The 18,378-nt window shown below is 42.0% G+C and overlaps 1 protein-coding gene across 1 annotated transcript; it reads left to right on the forward strand.

Moving 5' to 3' along the window:
* Nucleotides 1-369: 369 nt before the first annotated feature.
* Nucleotides 370-15,863, forward strand: ANKEF1 (ankyrin repeat and EF-hand domain containing 1). Its single transcript, XM_032214718.1, has 9 exons — nt 370-715; nt 860-1,059; nt 3,106-3,255; nt 5,391-5,514; nt 7,319-8,144; nt 10,923-11,149; nt 13,536-13,780; nt 14,574-14,717; nt 15,699-15,863. Exons 1-9 carry the CDS (start codon nt 370-372, stop codon nt 15,861-15,863), a joined length of 2,427 nt encoding a protein of 808 aa, XP_032070609.1.
* Nucleotides 15,864-18,378: the final 2,515 nt, after the last annotated feature.

Here is an 18,378-nt window from a genome sequence, read left to right on the forward strand (position 1 = left end):
CATGGCCCCGCCCCTTTTTCTCCTCCATTTCGGGCAAATTTTTCACTGACTCGAGTATAAGCCGAGGCGGCTTTTTTCAGCCCAAAAAGTGGGCTGAAAAACTAGGCTTATACTCGAGTATATACAGTACTCCAAAGCATATTTTTTTTCTTTAAATCCAAATCCTTACACAACCCATACTCCATTCTGAATCCACTAAATGCAAATTGCCCATCACAGGTGTTGTTAGCTACCCAAAGGACCATAAACACAAAACTTGAAGAATTTAGAGTGGTCTGATTTTCCCCTTTCTCTTATTGTTTTTTTCTTCTTTTTTCTTTTTGCTCAGGATCCTTCTTTAAGGGGAGAGTTTTCCTTGGGATATTGAAAATGTCTTTGGCTGACAAGAGGCTTGAAAACCTCCAGATATACAAAGTCCTTCAGTGTGTTCGCCAGAAGGACAAGAAACAGATTGAAAAGCTCACCAAGCTTGGATACCCTGAACTCATCAATTTCACTGAGCCAGAAAATGGAGACAGCGCCCTTCACTTGGCTTGTGTGGCCAACGACATTGACATGTGCAACTTTCTTTTAGAGCTTGGCGCTCACCCCGATGTCCAAGACCGAATGGGGCGCACCCCCGTGATGAAAGCAGCAGAACTTGGCCATGACTTGGCCTTGGATGTGCTAGTCCAGGCAGAGGCAGATATGACAATAGTGGATGCAGAAGGAAAAGGTAAGACGAACCGCGTGTCCTTTTGGTTGGGGCGGGCGGGTTTTCAGGAAGACCCGACTGGATGTTTCAATTCCCTTAGTGGTTGACAGCTGTGTTCAGCGTGGTGGGCATTTACTAAGCCGTAGTGCTGTGTGCTCTTTCCAGGAGTGCTGTTTTATTGCATTCTGCCCACCAAACGGCATTTCCGCTGTGTTCAGATGGTCCTTGAATTTGGAGCGGATGTTAACAACTGCACTTTTGAGGGGAAGCCAGTTTTTGTACAAGCCTGTGAGCAAGCCCACGAGATCAAAGATATATGTATGACATTTTTGGAAAGAGGAGCAGATCCCAATGCAACAAACCCAGTAAGAGCATTCTTAACATTTTACGCGGACACCTTGGACACTTCTGGCATAAAGCCGTTTTGTTCAGTCTGATGGACTGACTGAAAGAGGAACTCATTAACTGGAGGCTAGATTTCTTTAAAAACATGTCTTTAAAAAGGAGCATGTGGCAGGCTCTATCTTATAAAAGTCAGCCCCAGTTTTCCCACCCAGAGGGCAATAGCTCGTCCAATATAGGCTTCCCTAAACACATCAGTGTATCCTAGAAAACAAAGCAAGAAATGCTCTTGTGCACAGGTCCCAATCATGCCCTAACTATTCTACATGATCCATAACTCTTAATGTCATTCTATTCCACACCTTAAGTGGAGTGCTTGGAATGAAATAGCAACACATTCGGAATCATTTTGTGCAAAGGGCAGTGGCAGAATTCAGGACTGCTGCCATTTTACATTGCACATATGTGCAATGTAAACATCCCTGCTTATAATGTTCCCATGTGTAAAGCAGAATCAATTGCTTAGCATTTGGGAAACAAATACATCAAGGAGAAGTCTATTGTAAAGATATGGGGCATTTTCATTTGAAAAATACCATAGACCAGTGATGGCGAACCTTTTAGACGCTGTGCTGCCCCAGCAATATATAGCTAGTGTAGGAATTAGGAGCTGTCTCCTTTAAGAAAGTACCTCCTGGGAAATGTAGGCAGAGACTGCCTTATGGGAAGGTCCCATGACATGTGATCACATCTGTATTTCTGATTGGCCACTGGGGCATTCTGCATGCATGCAGAGGTTATAGCCGGTCATTTTAAATGCCTTTGTGAACCAGAGAAGTGTTTGTGTCTCCGCTCAACATGGGAGCAAAATCATCATCTTTTTACACCGCGTGATGAGACAGATTATGGAAAGTCAGAAGTATCTTAACACTGAACTGTACGTTTTGCTATTAAGAATGCCTGATAATAAACTTGATGAACATGTGCAGGAATGCACTAACATGCTCGCACAGCACAGACCTTAAGACAGCTGGCTGGCGGGAGGCAGGGCATTCCAATACCGGCAGTGTGGCAAGAGGTAAGATCTTTTTCTTTATGAGGTTCTGTTTCATCATTTTCCAGGAAACAGAGCTCATGAAAGAAACACCACGGCAATCTGACATGGGGCAACAGCGCCAGCGCCAGCAGAGAGGGCTCTGTGTGCCACCTCTGGCACGCATGCCATAGGTTCGCCATCACAGTCATAGTCTACAGGTGTCTATGTGGCTTGTTCTCCTGGACTTAACCAATTGAGAAACCCTTATCCAAGGGAAATAAAGTTCCTATAGATATGATGCAATTGATCCAGGTTGAAATGTAGCCCTTTTTTTACAGACCAGAGGACAAAAACAAGCTTAAGGTTTAAGGTTTTAATACATTTATAGGCCGCCCAATCCCAAAGGACTCCGGGCGGCTTACAGAATACATATTTAAAAAGAATTTTAAAAAAAATTTAAAAAGTAGAGAGAAAAAACAGATTAAAAGATCACTTCATGCACTCAATCTAGGTGGGGCTAGACCTCAATTTCATGAGGTCAAGAGCCCCAGGCCTGCCGGAATAGCCAGGTTTTAGTAGCCTTTCGGAAGGCCGTGAGAGTGGGAAGGATCCGGATCTCTGGGGGTAGATCTTTCCATAGGGTCGGGGCGGCTACAGAGAAGGCCCTCCCCCAGGGAGCCGCCAGACGGCATTGTCTGGCCGACGGCACCTGGAGAAGGCCCACCCTGTGTGATCTTATCAGCCATTGGGAGGTATGCGGCAGAAGACGGTCTCGCAGGTATCTGGGTCCTAGGCCATGTAGGGCTTTAAAGGTGATAACCAGCACCTTGAAGCGCGTTTGGAGACCGATAGGAAGCCAGTGCAGCTCGCGGAGGATAGGTGTAACATGGGTGTATCTTGGTACACCCAAGCCGACTCTTTCTTTGGGCAAGTCTGAATCTCTGCAAATGGTTTTATCAATAGAAGGTTGCTTGCTTTTCTGTCTCCTTTAAAATTTGGGGAAAATCTATAATCACATCTCTCTGATTTGCAGGCAACAGGCCGCACTGCCTTGATGGAAGCAGCAAGAGAAGGGGTTTTAGAGGTGGTCCGGGGTATCCTGGAGAGAGGTGGGAATGTTAATGTTTTTGACAACGAGCGACACCATGCTGCCCATTTTGCTGCCAAAGGAGGGTTTTTTGAGGTATTCTTTCTTGATGCTGTCAGAAGCAAAGGTACCCAACCAAGGATCTCTTGGTTAATTATTAATAATCAGCTGTCACTAGAAAGGGAATTCTGGAATACTTGGTTTTTCTATGGGTTGGTAATATGGGGAGGCTATGCTAAAAAAAAGGGGGTTCATAAAGTACAGGGGAAAATGTGAAAGGGATTATAGGCCCAGAAATGGATGAAAGGATTTGAACTGGGGAAGGACTGTATGTAGCAAAGTTGCTGTCAAGAAATGGCAGTTCTGAACTGAATTTCCCCAATTGTCTCCATAAATGTGATTTACAAATACACACAACATTTTAAGACCTTAAGTTTGACCCACCTACATCAGTGGTTACTGCTGCTGCTGAAGGAATGTCTTTTGCTACCATTTGGTAGTTTTTCCTCCTCCTGGTAGCAGAAGAGACAAAAAATTTCATCCCTGTGCTATGCTAATGCACTTCCGGAACCACATTTGATGGAAGAAAACGTGATGGAGAATTACTGCTCAGGGTTTTTGTTTGTCATTCTGTCATCCTGTTAAATTGATTTCTCTGCCGCAGTCTTGGCTGAGAAGTGTATCTGTTTAAATGTTAAATATTTCCTGCTGCTTCGTTTAGAAGCCTCCACTCTGAGGATTCTCTTCATTAAGATTTGAGGTTGCTATGCCAGGGATTTGTCCCAAACGAATCCCCCAGGAAAACCTCACTTGTTTGTCTGCCTGTTTTAAGTTTGCTTAGATCAGTGACTTTCAACTCGAAGCGGAACAGTTGTGAGGGATGGGAGGAGCCAACCTTATACCTTTATATGGTTCACTGACGAAAGGGCGACCGACAAAAGCGCGCCCGACTAAACCGCGTTGACAAAACCGCGAGTTCTAAACCACACCGACGAATGAGCGCTGAATCGCGCCGACAACAGTGTGCCGACAGAAGCGCGCTGTAAATCTAAACCTAACCCTAACCCTAAACCTAACGCTAAACCTAACGCTAACCCTAATGCTAACCTTAACCCTAAACCTAACGCTAAACCTAACGCTAACCCTAATGCTAACCTTAACCCTAAACCTAATGCTAACCTAACCCTAAACCTAACGCTAACACTAACCCTAACCCTAACGCTAACCCTAAACCTAACCCTAGCCCTAACCCTAACCCTTACCTTAACTTAAATCGCCCTTCTGTCGACACGCTGTTGTCGGCGCGCTGTTGTCGGCGCGTTGATGACGTCGCGTTTTTAGCGACGCGGTTTTGTCGGCGTGCTTTTGTTGTGCGCACTTTTGTCGGGTCACGCCTTTATATCAGTTTGGGCCTCAGCATTCCCTATTGCTGCTATTTACCCTTCCTCGCCTCCTAAACTTGTGTTACGAGAAATAGCATCCTGGCCGATTTATCTCCAGCAAGTTCAGTTGAACTGGTTCTTTGCTCTTAAAATAGAGCTTTGCAATTTCCATTGGCTCTAGGACCAAACAAGGTTTATATGTGCAAAGCTCCAAAAGCAAGTAAGAAGAAAGCCGATTTGCAGAGACAGGTTCACATTCATGCAGTAACTTATTGGAAATTAGATGTCTGGCAGGCAAAGTTCTCATGGGAGTTAATTGACTTGGAGTTTAAGTTCTAAAAGATGGGGTCATTTTAATTCAAAGCTATTCAACGAATTCAAAGATGTTTGGTTGGAAGCAGAATAAGAGCTTTGGAAATCAGTGTCTTTGCTTCTCTCAGCTCATGCAGACAGTGCAAATATCCATTTAATGAAGAACTTCTCTTAAGGCAAACAAGGTAGGTCTCTCATACCCCATCTATGCTTCTTTTTTTATAGCCCCCAGAGCTCAGCAGATCAAACTTACCCTCTTATAAAAAAGCAGAACAAATGTGAAAATACAGTTTTGACCTAAAAGATAAAACAAACAAAAAAATTCGTTCTCCTTCTATAGAAGGATTACCATGTAAGAACTTTGCTTGCGTGCCAATATACAGTCACCTATCTTAATCGCTATTATTCCGTGTTATAGTGACGGTGGTCGTTTTTAAATTGTTTCAGTGAAGTCGTCTGTATTTGCTTAGTTTGATAGATGTTATTAGTGTCCACATTTTTGCTTTGGTGTGTAATAGCATGGGCTTGCTTCCCCAGATTCTGAGGATTATTTCTTCGTACAATGGAGATGTGGGCCTTATAGCCATGAATGGAAATACGCCTCTTCATTATGCTGCTGCTGGAGGTTTTGCCGAGTGCTGCAGGTTTATCGGTCAAAGAGGTAAATTGTAAATGTTGGAGAATGAAGAGCCTCTAAAGTAAACGTGGAGTTTCAGATATAGTATCTGATTTTTGAATTCATTGTTGCTTATACAAAAAGGCCATTGGCTGGCCTTTCTTCCTTTCCAACTGTGATTTAATCCACAAAAATGGGAACTCAATTCCAGATCCATTACTTATAAAATATAATCTGGTTAAACCCTGAATGAAAGTACAAACCAAGCATGTATTTATATTGCCAAAGTGTCATGAAGTAGATTACCGTATTTTTCAGCATACAGCCCCCCCCAAAAAAAGAGGGTGAAAATCTGGTTGCATCTTATACACTGAATACAGCATTTTTGGCCTACTGAAACCCTGCGCCCTTTGCAAAAATGGATGTGCAGAGAGTTTGGGAGTATTGCAAAGTGCTCCTGGGGGTCGGGGAAGGCAAAAAAGAGCAAAATATGGGCCATTTTGGCTAATTTTTGCCCCCCCCAGCCCCCAGGAGCACTCTACAAGTCTCCCAAAGTCTCTGCATGCCCTCCCCCTTTTTTTCAAAAACTGGGCCATTTTTGCAAAAAAATGGGCTGGTTTTGCTCATCCTCCCCAGCCCCCAGGAGCACTCTAAGAGCCTCGCAATGCTCTCCATGCCCCCCCCCCCCTTTGAGGCTTTGGGAGGCCTGCAGATTGCAAAAAGTTTTTTTAAAATTTACCTCCTCAAAATCATGGTGCGTTTTATACTCCGGTGCGTCTTATAGTCTGAAAAATACAGTAAGTTGGGAGAGCAGGGATGTAATATAACCATAGTCCATGGCCAAAAGCTTCTTCCAAATGTTTGGTGCTATGTTACTACGGCCAAAATGCTGTAAGAATGCAATCAGTGCACTATTTAACTGTCGCACAACAGTTTGTCTTCCTGAACTAATCAGATAGTAATGGACTACCAAGACTTCTTGTCTTCTAGTACTTCAGTGTTCAGTGTTGCCCAGTCAAGACAGACTTGTAGTTTCATGTGTTCCATAAAGACCATGGATGGTCCCAATTGGTAGTTGGCCTTGCTTAGGCAGTGAGGCTGAATTTTGTATTTAGTTCAGCTTGAACCAATAATCTGAATGCAGAACTGCTATTGAAAATTATGTTTGGTATCAAGTGCAGCAGATAAACTAACCAGTACAAGATATAGGGACCAATTGATCTGCCCACTGAATGATCTCTACTGGATGACAATTGATCTTTAAAACATCAAATGCTTGGGACCTGACTATCCAATAGACTGCCTCTTCCTAGCTGAACCTACATGGTTACTCAGAGTAAAGGAGTGGTCCTTTGGAGCCCTGAAGTTTTCAGAAAGTTAGGTCCTCCTTCTATATGGCTCTCAGGTTTATATTGCTTTCCCTTAGATAAGTGTGTTCAGCCCCATTCTTTAGTATTTATAACAATTGTAAAAACATCTCTCTGTGAAGATATTTTTGTTAATTTTTTGCTGCTAACATCATGTTTTATGTTTTGTATTTTTGAAATCTGCTTTGCAAATATAAGTAAAAAGGTAAGGTATAAACCTAATAAGTATATGTGCGGACACACACACACACACACACACACACACAAACTAATATGACCATGGGCAGACCATGCCCACAGACTACTAAGACTTAACTCAAGATTTAAATCATAATATTTCTTCATGCCTTCGCACACACCCCTGCAATGACACCACGCCCTCCCCAGGGGCGTATGGACCACAGGTTGAGAACCACTGATTCACACTATTCCTAATCTCCAACCACAACTTGTTTTTCAGTGTATTTCTTCTAAATTTGTAGGTTGTGATCCTACCTGGAGAAACTTAGAGAAGAAGCTACCAAGGCAGGTTGCTAAGGAAGGGGGGTTCAAAGCAGCTGCAAAGGAGATACGTAAAATTGAGCGGCGATTTGCCAAATTTTCCAAACCTAAACCTGGAGTTAAGGACCCCAATCCACCCTGGGCTATCAGGCTGCACGATTGGTCTGGAGAAAACCAGGCGAGCCTTCGGGAAGCACTTGAGCCATTGGATCGAGGGGATGGGACTGTGACCAAGGAAGACTTTATAGCCGTTATTGAGGAAAGGTATCCATTTATTGAGTTGGAGCAGCTACAAGCAATAGCTCACAGTCACGAGAAAACACGTGCTGCAGGCGTTAACATTGAAGAATTTCTGAAGGGCAGCCGGTACTTGCAGAAGGCTTTCCTTCTTGGGAGTTACGGTCCAAAGAAGAAGAAGCCCAAGAAAGCAAAAGGCAAAAAAGGAAAATTTGCCATGCCAATGCCCATCTGTGTCATTCCAGAGAGCTCTCGCTCTCGGCGGACAGACGGGGGACCCCCAGAATACATGATCGAAACGTATCAAAATGTAACCGACTGCACTCGGTTTAATCGGGATCATCCTCCGGAACACCCATTGCAGGATGATTCCTGGTGGTACATTGAAGACCCACCCAAGAACTATGCCAACATCAATTATCTTGCCAAAGAGGGGGACCTTTCATCCATAAAGAAAGCATTCGAGGCAGGGGTGCCAGTAGACATCAGAGACCATTTCTATAAGACTCCGTTGATGGCTGCCTGTGCAAGTGGCAACATGGAAGCAGTACAGTTCCTTCTTGAAAAGGGGTGAGCTAACTTTTTAAAAGGGCTTGCCAGGAATCCAAGAATAGAATTCCATGCCCCCCTCCCAATAACCTCATTGTTGGCTTGGTAGTAGGTTTCCAGGGTGAGGTGAGGACCATGTGATGACCAGGGCATTGTGGATTTAATGTTGGATAGAGCATATTTTGAAGCTTGTTGGGTTCCTTATTGAACTGCAAGGCTCTCCTAGTCAGTGGCCATAACTGTTGTGGAGGCAAGCCAAGAATGTAAAACCAAGATGAGCGGGGTAGAGTTCGATAGAAACAGGCATGGCATCTGGTAAAGCTGTGATATTTTGTTGAACACACTTGCTTTTCTTGTTTGTGCTTGACAAATTTGCCATTTAGTCCTTATTGGAAGTCATCAGTTTGTGCCCATCAAAGTAGCTTGCTGTGTTTCTTTATTGTCATGTCTGTAATTGCTTTTTTCTCCAAGCATCCCTTTGTAGTGGTGGGAACTATGGAAAAATGTTCTTCGTCGGGAAAGAAATCAAACTCTGCACTATCTCCAGATCAGTAGTTCTCCTGTTCCCTGAAAGTGAATTAAAATAGTGTGGCAAAATAAATAAGATCTAGGATTTAGCAGAAAAGAAGGAAAGGTGGTAATGAATAGGTTTTAAAGAGGAATTGTCTAAATAAGTAACAAAGGATGAGTCCAACAATCAACTTGTCCTCAAAACCTACTTAGTAAATAACTAAAGGCCTTCTTTTTTCAGTCCTGGTTGTGTTTCTGTCTCTAGGGATGAGGGTTTGAATTCAGGAAGAGGCTGGGATATGCATTGGTCCTGCCCTCGATGGCTTTTCAATTTGATCATCTTGCCCTTTGCTTTTCCAAAAGGCAATTGGACTTTGTTTTTGCCTTCAAAACATTTCACTTCTTATCAAAGAAGCTTCTTCAGTTCTGACTGAACAGTGGCGAGCGGAAGGATTTATATTCCGTGCAGTCATCTGGTAATTAGAAGAAGAATAAAAAGAACTGGCCAGAAAAGCAAGGAATATAAATCTTTCCATTCTCCTCCATTCTGTCAGAACTGAAAAAGCTTCTTGAATGAGAAGTGAAATGTCTTCAAGGGGGAAAAAATGAGGTCCAGTTGCCTTTTGAAAAAGCATCTTCAGGACAACCAGGACCTGGATGACTGAGAATCTCCATGGATATCTTGCCCTTTGCTCTTCAGTCTTTTCAGATTGGGTGGGCAGGTCCCAACAGGAGTGCATTCATATTTGCTTGAATGTTTAAGTACAATTTTAGCTGTGATCTTAAATCCAGCCTTATTAGGGCCATGGCGTGCACAGAGAGCTGTGAGTACAGCTGCCCTTCAGACAGGACAGAAAGGTTGGGGAGAACAAGAGGCTGAGCAAATATCAAATACAAGAGATGGGCCAATTTGGATTCAAGCTTTGTATGCAGCCCTAGACATGGCTCACATCTCTTTAGGCTCCTACCTGGGCTATTTAGTTAAGTATTTGGATTTGGATTTTGGATTTTAACTTTATTTATATGCCGCCCTTTTCCCTGAGGGGACTCAGGGCGGCTCACAATCCAGGGGGAGGGAAAAACAAAACAAGATACACACATAAAGACAATACATCATTAAAAAGCGCAACAATCATACTATTCGGGTGGGGTTGAAGTCTTTAGCCCCAGGCCTGTCGGGACAGCCAGGTTTTTAAGGCTATGCGGAAGGTCTGGAGGGTGGTGAGGGTACGAATCTCCACGGGGAGTTCGTTCCATAGGGTTGGAGCAGCCACCGAGAAGGCTCTCCTCCGGGTAGTTGCCAGTCGACATTGACCGGCTGATGGAATTCGGAGGAGGCCTAATCTATGGGATCTTATTGGCCTAGTGGAGGTAATTGGCAGTAGGCGGTCTCTCAAGTACCCAGGTAGAGTTTCATAGACTAAAGTAGGCTGTAATCCACAGCATTTATTATGCTGTACTGTACTGCAGTTAATTGCAGTTTATACTGCAATACATTTCTTTACCTTTGGTGCCATTACTTTTGTTGTTTTAATCAGACTCAAATTGACTGCCAGTTGCTTTCATTGAATGATTCATTCTTTCAAAAGAAAGAAAAAACAAGCCCTCTCCATTTCTCAGTTAATTTAGTTGGGATGCTGAGAGATTAGCGTTTAGACATTCTTTCAACACAGGAAGTGAATTCAGTTAAGGACTGCATTTTGTTATCTCTGTAGTTCATTAATACTAGATCCCTTTGCCTAGAATCAGTTGAAGAATACAAAGAACTAACTAGAAAAGCACAGATGTGCCTTACGGTTCCACCACAAAACCGTGGTAGATGAAAGCGCGCTCGACGAAAGCGCGTACGTGATGTCATCACAGCGCGATGAAAACATCGCGCTGTGAGCGGTAAATTTAAAATTAAAGCAAAAACCTTACCCTAACCCCTCCAAACCTAACCCTAAACCTAACCCTAACCCTAACCCTTAACCTAACCCTAAACCTAACCCTTAACCTAACGCTAAACCTAACGCTAACCCTTAACCTAACGCTAAACCTAACCCTAATGCTTAACGTAACCCTAAACCTAACCCTAACCCTTAACCTAACCCTAACCCTAACCCTAAACCTAACCCGTACCTTTATGTGAATCGGCTTGCTTTAATTTTATTTTAATTTCAATTTAATTTATTTTTAATTTTTTTCGTCGCGCTGCTGATGACGTCAGGTACGCGCTTTCGTCGAGCGCGCTTTTGTCTACCGCGGTTTTGATGGGTCACGGTGCCTTACGGAATTTTTATTTTCCAGGGCAAATGTGAATACCACAGACAATTTCATGTGGACTCCTCTCCATCATGCCTGCCATGCAGGACAGCAAGACATTGCTGAACTCCTTGTCAAAGCTGGTGCCACGATAGATGCCGTTTCAATCAATGATGGGACCCCATTGATGAGGGGTATTGAGAGCAGTCGCTTGGACACCGTGCAGTATTTAATCAACAGTGGTGCTAAGGCGCAGAAGACAAACCGAAGAGGTAAAGTTTTGCGTTATTATAATTATCATCCACGTGGTTAGAGTGCAGTACTGCAGACTACTTCTGCTGACCGCCGGCTTCCTGCAATTTGGCAGTTCAAATCTCACCAGGCTCAAGGTTGACTCAGCCTTCCATCTTCTGAGGTGGGTAAAATGAGGACCCGGATTGTTGTGGGCTATAGGCTGACTCTGTAAAACTGCTTAGAAAGGTCTGTAAAGCACTGTGAAGCGGTATATATGTCTAAGTGCTATTGCTATTATTATTCAATGTATTATTGGCTGTTAAATGCAGATGAGCAAGCAGCTATAGAAAGGAAGGGTTTCCCCCCTTATTAAATAATGTTATGGAGTTAATTGGTTTTCAAAGTATTGATTAACAGAATAAATAGATGGTTTGACCTTTTGCTTTATTCATTTTTTTCTTTCCAGCTGATTTTTACCAGCTGCCTTGTTGTGTTATTCCTAGCGTCTGTCTTGCTTGGCTGTAACATTTGCTTGTTTTACACTCTACTCACAGTGATTCTTAGAAGGCAGCCATCAATGCATGGTGCAATGGAAGTTTTATTTTTCAGCCAGCTTGCCGCAATGCATGATAGTGATCAAGGCTTGGAGGGAATGACTTGCACAAAGTCACCGGCAAGCTTTCATGCCTAAGAGAGGACAGGCACTTGCATTTCTCTGTTTCTAGTCCAGCAACTTAACCACTGCATTGTACCAGCACTCATTTTAATTAGTTATTAATCCTTTTACATGCATTACATCAGTGGTGGGTTCTGGATCCCGTTCCAACCAGTATGGTTGGAACAGGCCTGGCGGCATCCACATGGATGCGCACAGCACACACATGTGCCTTAGCACCTCCGCGAGCCTCCACTATGCTCAAGTTGCTCAGCAGAGCATCGCGGAGGCACTGTATGCACCATGCGCATGCACAGAAGCACCGAAGACTTAAAAGACCGGTAAGGAGCTCGGGCGGACAGGTGGGCCTTCTGGAGCACCGTACCGAATGGTATCTGGTGCTCCGGGCAGACTCCGGTATGCCTGTACCGGGGGATACCACCTGTAACCCACCACTGCATTACAGGTAGTTTCCAGAGCCTCTTCCAAAATTGCCTGCATAATGTAATTTTTAATGTGATAGAGGAGAGTTTTATTGAAAACCTGGAGATATTAACATGAAGTACTGTACAATCAATTAACATAGTGTAATTTAAATAATTGAAGTTCAACAGATTACCCCTCTTGTACCTCTGATGATGCAAAGAAAATGAAACAATGATGTGGCTAAGTAGAAGCTTATCAGAAATCTAATCTGATTTCTTAGTGCTGCATCCATACGAAATCCAAACATATTTGTTGAAAAGCCAATACTATCTTTGATAGTACAGGAGCTTCTCAGTTCAATAAATGTGTTCTAGTGATCAGCATTTTCTCCTCCACACTTTCATAAAATGACATTTTGAAAAATAAGAAGTCTTTTGTTTCAAAAGGGGATCAGGAGATGGGCAAAAGAAAGGCTTCCAGGTGATCCCCTGTAGGCCTTTGGAAGGAGCAACAAAGAAGAAGGTGCAGAGTCATATAACTACGTGGGACATCTTTAGGAAAGCTAAGATTGGTGAAGCTGAAGGCCTGGATCCCATGGGAAGGGATGTGCCAAGATTCTTTGGTAGTGGAAGATTTGTATGTAAGAGGGAAGAAATGATGCTGGATTGCAGGAATTTAGGAAAAGATTCCACTCCAAGTCATCAGAAGGGTGAGTTACTTTCAACAGAGTTCAGAAGGTCCGTGACCCGTCAAAACCGCGGTCCACAAAAGCGCGATCGACGAAAGCGTGCATTTGACGTCATCACAGCGCGACGAAAAAAATTAAAAATTGAAATAAAAATTAAATTAAAGCAAGCCGATACACATAAAGGTAAGGGTTAGGTTTAGGGTTAGGGTTAGGGTTAGGTTAAGGGTTAGGGTTAGGTTTAGAGCGTTAGGGTTACGTTTAGCGTTAGGTTAAGGGTTAGCGTTAGGTTTAGCGTTACGTTAACGGTTAGGTTTAGGGTTAGATTTAGGGTTAGGTTAAGGGTTAGGTTTAGGGTTAGGTTTAGGGTTAAGTTTGGAGGGGTTAGGGTAAGGTTTTCGCTTTATTTTTACATTTTTCGATCACAGCGCGAAGTTTTCGTCGCGCTGTGATGACGTCAAATGCGCGCTTTCGTCGACCGTGATTTTGTCGTCCGCGGTTTTGTGGTGGAACCCAGAAGGTCATGGTATGATAGTAGAAGATCAAAGAGGAGATAGTTGTAGCGAGAGCTGATTGAAATCTAAGCCAGAGATCCAGCAAAGGGCAATATTTGCTCAGTTCTCTGTACAGAGAAGTTACTGTAAGTTTTATTTAATAGGACAAAACTCACTGGAAATTGCCAGGGCCTATGCAGACAACCGACTGATCCACTTCATTCAAGATACCTTGGACCACTTGCCACAAACCGTAGAAGTCAAACCGGATAAGAAGAAAGGAAAAAAAGGGGGCAAGCCTAAAGCTGCTTCTCCTACTACTCCAGCTCCATCAGGAGTTCCAGCTCAGGCTCCAGTTGTTCCCAAGCCAAAGCCTGTAGAAGACTCAAAGGAGTCTGTGAAAGAAGAGGTATGATTGCCAAGATTCTTTGGCTTAAATTTGCTTTTTCATAATGTTTGAAAAATCACTTTAAGAGAAAGGTGACTGGAGGGGAACTCCTGTCTCTGGTATGATGTCATGGGATTTCCATTGGGGTGCACCAGAAACACCCTCCCTCCCCTCTTGATGTCATTGAAGCAATCCTTCTGAATTATGGAAGGACCACAATATACAATTTCTGTCCATTCTCTGTTTGAGTCCCTACAACCACCACAGGAAAGGATCTCTGCATGCTGAATTCAGCATGTGACCCTGCTTGAAAGCAGGACAGGGGAATCCGGAAATTCTGCGCCATGGAAGCTTAAATAGAGTACACACCAATAAAGCAAATACTTTGGGTTTTGTTACAGAGTTTTTGAAGAATAGCATGACAAGGGAAGTGTCATTATCAGTAGGGAAAAAAAATAAGGAAGAGGGTCATGGGAAGCTGCTTCATTCACAGTAATGCCATTGGTCTATCCAGAAGTCTGTCAAACTGTTCTCAAGAGTTTGAAGTTGGGTGAAGATGATTGTTTGCTTTTTTCTTTTTTTTTTGTCAGTCTTATCCGGAGATTACTGTGATTGAACCTAGGATCTTTTAAATGCAACAGGTTTTCTATTCCCTTTTCCTGCTTATTAAGAGAAGAATCAAAGCATCCTTCTCAAGTTCCAGCCATTGAAGCTACTAGCCTTTGACTTTAACTTTTTAATTGCAAAAAAACAGAAAGAAATTTAGCAGCATAAATCTTGAAAACCCCAATATAATTTACATTGTGTATTTCAGATGCCACAACCACTTGAGTCTATTATTGAGAAATCACTCTTTGAAGAAGAGAAGGAATCCATCAAAGATAATGTAGTTTATCTGAATTCCCTGATAACCAGAGGGGTTACAAAGAAACTTAATATCACTTTCACACCACAGAGAGTAAGTACCACTATAAAATAGGACTAGAGTTATAATTCACTGAGCTTCCAATTTTATGGATTATTTTTCTGGTGGGTGCTCATATCTATTAGTTTAGATTATTGTATTCATTTTGTCCTGTTCAGTTTATATTTCCCATTTGTTCCAAATCGGGTGGTTCAAAATCCTAACAAATGACAAAATCCTAACAAAAGCATGACAAATGCTACTGTCATTAAGCCATTGGGATAATGAAAATATGCTGCCTGCAAAATTACAAACTCAGGGATGATATTACAATTTCCTAATGCCCTCCAGATCTTGAGGCATCCATGGTAGATGGTTGTGTGTGTCAAAGAATAAATATGGTAGATACAGCAGACAAGGGTTCCATTTGCGTAGTTGTTGTCACCATCTTTCCTTTTTTTTAACCTACCTCCATCTTCTTCCCATCCAGTTCTATAGAGTTAGGGTTAGGAATCCTTCTGATAATTAGAATAGTTGATTTTCTCTAAGGTGGCTTGTTGGGAAAAGTTATTCTAGATCAAAGGATAGTCAGATAATTATTATTATCAAACCAAATCTTGACCTTAAATGAGGACCCACATTGTTGGGGGCAAATATGCTAACTCTGTAAACCACTTAGGGCTGTAAAGCACTGTGAAGTGGTATATAAGTCTCAAGTACTATTGCTATTGCTTTGAGTGTACTGAATATAATGAAGTAGAAATAACTTACACACCATTATTCATTACTGTTTATTGATAACATACTGCTAATTGTTAAACATTGCCAGTTAGGGAATTGGTTAATGAGACAAACACATGCCACATAGATGCTACGCAACCATATTTTGATGATAGGTTTGATATCAATAGACTGAGAGTTCCAGACAATCATTCTATGACATTCGCAATAACTTTGCTTTTTTCAGAGCAGATCGATATGATTCCTTAATATATCATGCTGCATATTGACTAAGAACTGCTTTTCTTTTTCCAGTCTTGGAGTCCTGAAGCAACCACAAAAGATCTTCTCAGAAAGAGGGAATTACGTCGGCAGCGTTTTACTTATGAAGTGGACTTTGATGATGATTTCATGATGCCTTTTAAGAAGAATTTCATGGAGAAAGTCCATGCACTGCAACAAGGCAGTGCTTTGCATTAATCACAATGTGATTTCTGCATGGATCTTTAAAAAGTGAATGGGAGAGGACCTCCCTCTCAAGAAAAATGCTTTGGAGAGGCCTAAATCATGTGTTTTTTTCTAATTATGATGAATGTTTTATTTTATTTTCCTTGGGTTCAGCACAGGGCATCTTAAACCAGAGGAGTTTTTGTGTCTAAAAATTGGGAAACAATCCATCTTTTCCTGTAATGTTACACTGAATCCTACACTGAGCTGATATATTAGCCCCAATAAACAACTAATTGCTCTCTTCTGTTCAATGAGATCTTAATTCATCCCATTCCTTGGGAAAAAAATGATTCACTCCCACCGTGGAAACTTGAAGCAAATTATTTCTAGTGCTCTAAATCTGAGTGACTGAATAAGTTGTCTGATAGTTCAAATCTAGGGCATCTGAAGGATTTGGTACAAATCCACTGGATTTTTTCCCTTGAGACTCATACCCTGGAAGAATGCAAAATAGGTATTTTTTTCTGTTAAGGTACATTTAGGGCAGGGAGGTGTTTGGTTTTAACAGTGCAGGAGAGAGATTGATTTTGACTACAGCCCTGTGCTAGATAGTTGTAAACAAATATATTGTTACAGATTTACGAGGGGAGGAGATTTCAGTTGTTTAGGAACAAGTTACATGTTCAAAAGCTTCTTCATTGCCCTTCATGGCTGAGGTAAAATTTGCATATTGTCGCATTCTTCGGATAAATCAGGAGATATCAGTAAAGGCAACAGCAAACTGAGATGATTTCATTGGTGTTGTGTTTTCCTGCACCTTACTCATAGTGTTTTAAATTGCGACTGGCAATGAAGTACCAGACATCATCACAGACCCTCTGCGCATGCGCAGAAGGTTCCAAACCGGGAACGAAGGTAAGAGGATTTCATGCCTGGACTAAACCTAAATGAAGGCAAAGTTTCTGCAACAATCATCTTTAGTGTTGGGCTGAAAGAACCCAGAACAATTATGATTATGGAGAAGTTAAGGAAAATGTTAATCATATTCCAATTGTCTTCTCTGCTGCTCGCTGTTGTTCAATATTCCAAAACTATTTTAAGCTCAAATGTCTTTGCTTTGTTTTGCACCTATTTTGTGAACCTCTATTATGACTATGGTTCGCTTTCAACCATGCACATTCTCATCTGCAACAATTTTTCTTTTTTTTTAAGTAGTAATTTTATTAGAAATTACAATTAAAAAGATAAAAACATATGCAAAATGAAAGAAATAAAAGTATAAAAAAGAAAAGAGAAAGTGCAGAAAAGAGAAAACAAAAATAGAAAAAAAGAATATAATAAAAAGAAAAGAAAGGTATAAAGAAATGACTTCACCCTCCACAACAAGTATACATAATTTTAGAAATTTAGCACCATTTCTGATAGTGTAACAAATATTCCTTCTTCCCATATCCCATCTCTTATCTGTAAACAAATCCTTAAAGCCTTGTTGTTCCATACTTACCAGTAAAAGTCCATTAAGAGTTACCAGAGATAACATATCTAAAATAGATATCTTGGTCAAATAAACCAACTTTTTCTTTTGCTTTTAACATCTTGATCTGTAGTGCCTTGAATTACACCTCTTAGAATTTGATTCCTTTTCATTTTTTTTCTTTATTCCTTTTTACAAAATTCTTCAAAGCTTTAACAAATCCCTTTTCTAAATCCAATATAGGAAAGTTATCCAGGTTAATTTGCTTTGTTATTTGTAGAGGTAGTCCTCAATCACAATGGAGCTACACCCCATTTTACAGCCTGTTTTGCCACAGTTGTTAAGTAAATCACTGCCATTGTTAAACAATTCATGTGATGGTTAAGCAAATCTGAGTTCCCCCATGGATTTCACTTGTCAGAAGCCAGCTGGGAAGGTTGAAGGATGATCACATGACCACAAGACATGCAACTGTCATGGATACATGCCAGTTGCCAAGTGCTCGAATTTTGATCACGTGACCATGGGGGTACTGCAACGGGGATAAGTATGGAAAACGGTAATAACTCATAAGTCTTTTTTCCCCCAGTGCTATTGTAACTTTGAATAGTCTCAAAATGCATGGTTGTAACTCAAAGACTTCCTGTCTATCCCTTTTAATTATTAAGACATCACCTGGGTTCATTTGTATATCCATTGTAACATCTTTTTCCTTTCATTCCTATAGACCAGAAATGGCTAACCTTTATGTCCTCGCATGCCGAAAGGATGTGCACATGCACGACAGTCATAATGCATGTGTGATACCCACCCCCTGTGCCCCACCCTCCTGTGCACATGCATGTGACACCCCCATGCTTTCCCTGCCCCCACGCATGCGCGTGTGACTCCCGTTTCAGGTGCAGCGGGTCTCCCTGTAGCCTCCTGGGACCAAAAATGGACTGCGGGGGGCGGGGGAGTGCCACACACCCCCGTGCTCCCCATGCATGCACATATGACCCCCGCGCATGCGTGTGCATCTCCTGCATGCATGGCAGAGACCCAAAAATCAGCTGGTCAGCAGGCATATGT

This window comes from Thamnophis elegans, chromosome 3 (genome assembly GCF_009769535.1).
Source record: "Thamnophis elegans isolate rThaEle1 chromosome 3, rThaEle1.pri, whole genome shotgun sequence".
Lineage (NCBI taxonomy): Eukaryota > Metazoa > Chordata > Lepidosauria > Squamata > Colubridae > Thamnophis > Thamnophis elegans.

Excerpts from the sequence above, each read along its gene's own strand:
- ANKEF1 (XM_032214718.1), top strand. The coding sequence starts at position 370 with ATGTCTTTGGCTGACAAGAGGCTTGAAAACCTCCAGATATACAAAGTC. Across the intron at positions 3,256-5,390 it reads CCAAAGGAGGGTTTTTTGAG|ATTCTGAGGATTATTTCTTC; the intron begins GTATTCTTTCTT and ends TTGCTTCCCCAG. Across the intron at positions 8,145-10,922 it reads CAGTTCCTTCTTGAAAAGGG|GGCAAATGTGAATACCACAG; the intron begins GTGAGCTAACTT and ends TTTATTTTCCAG.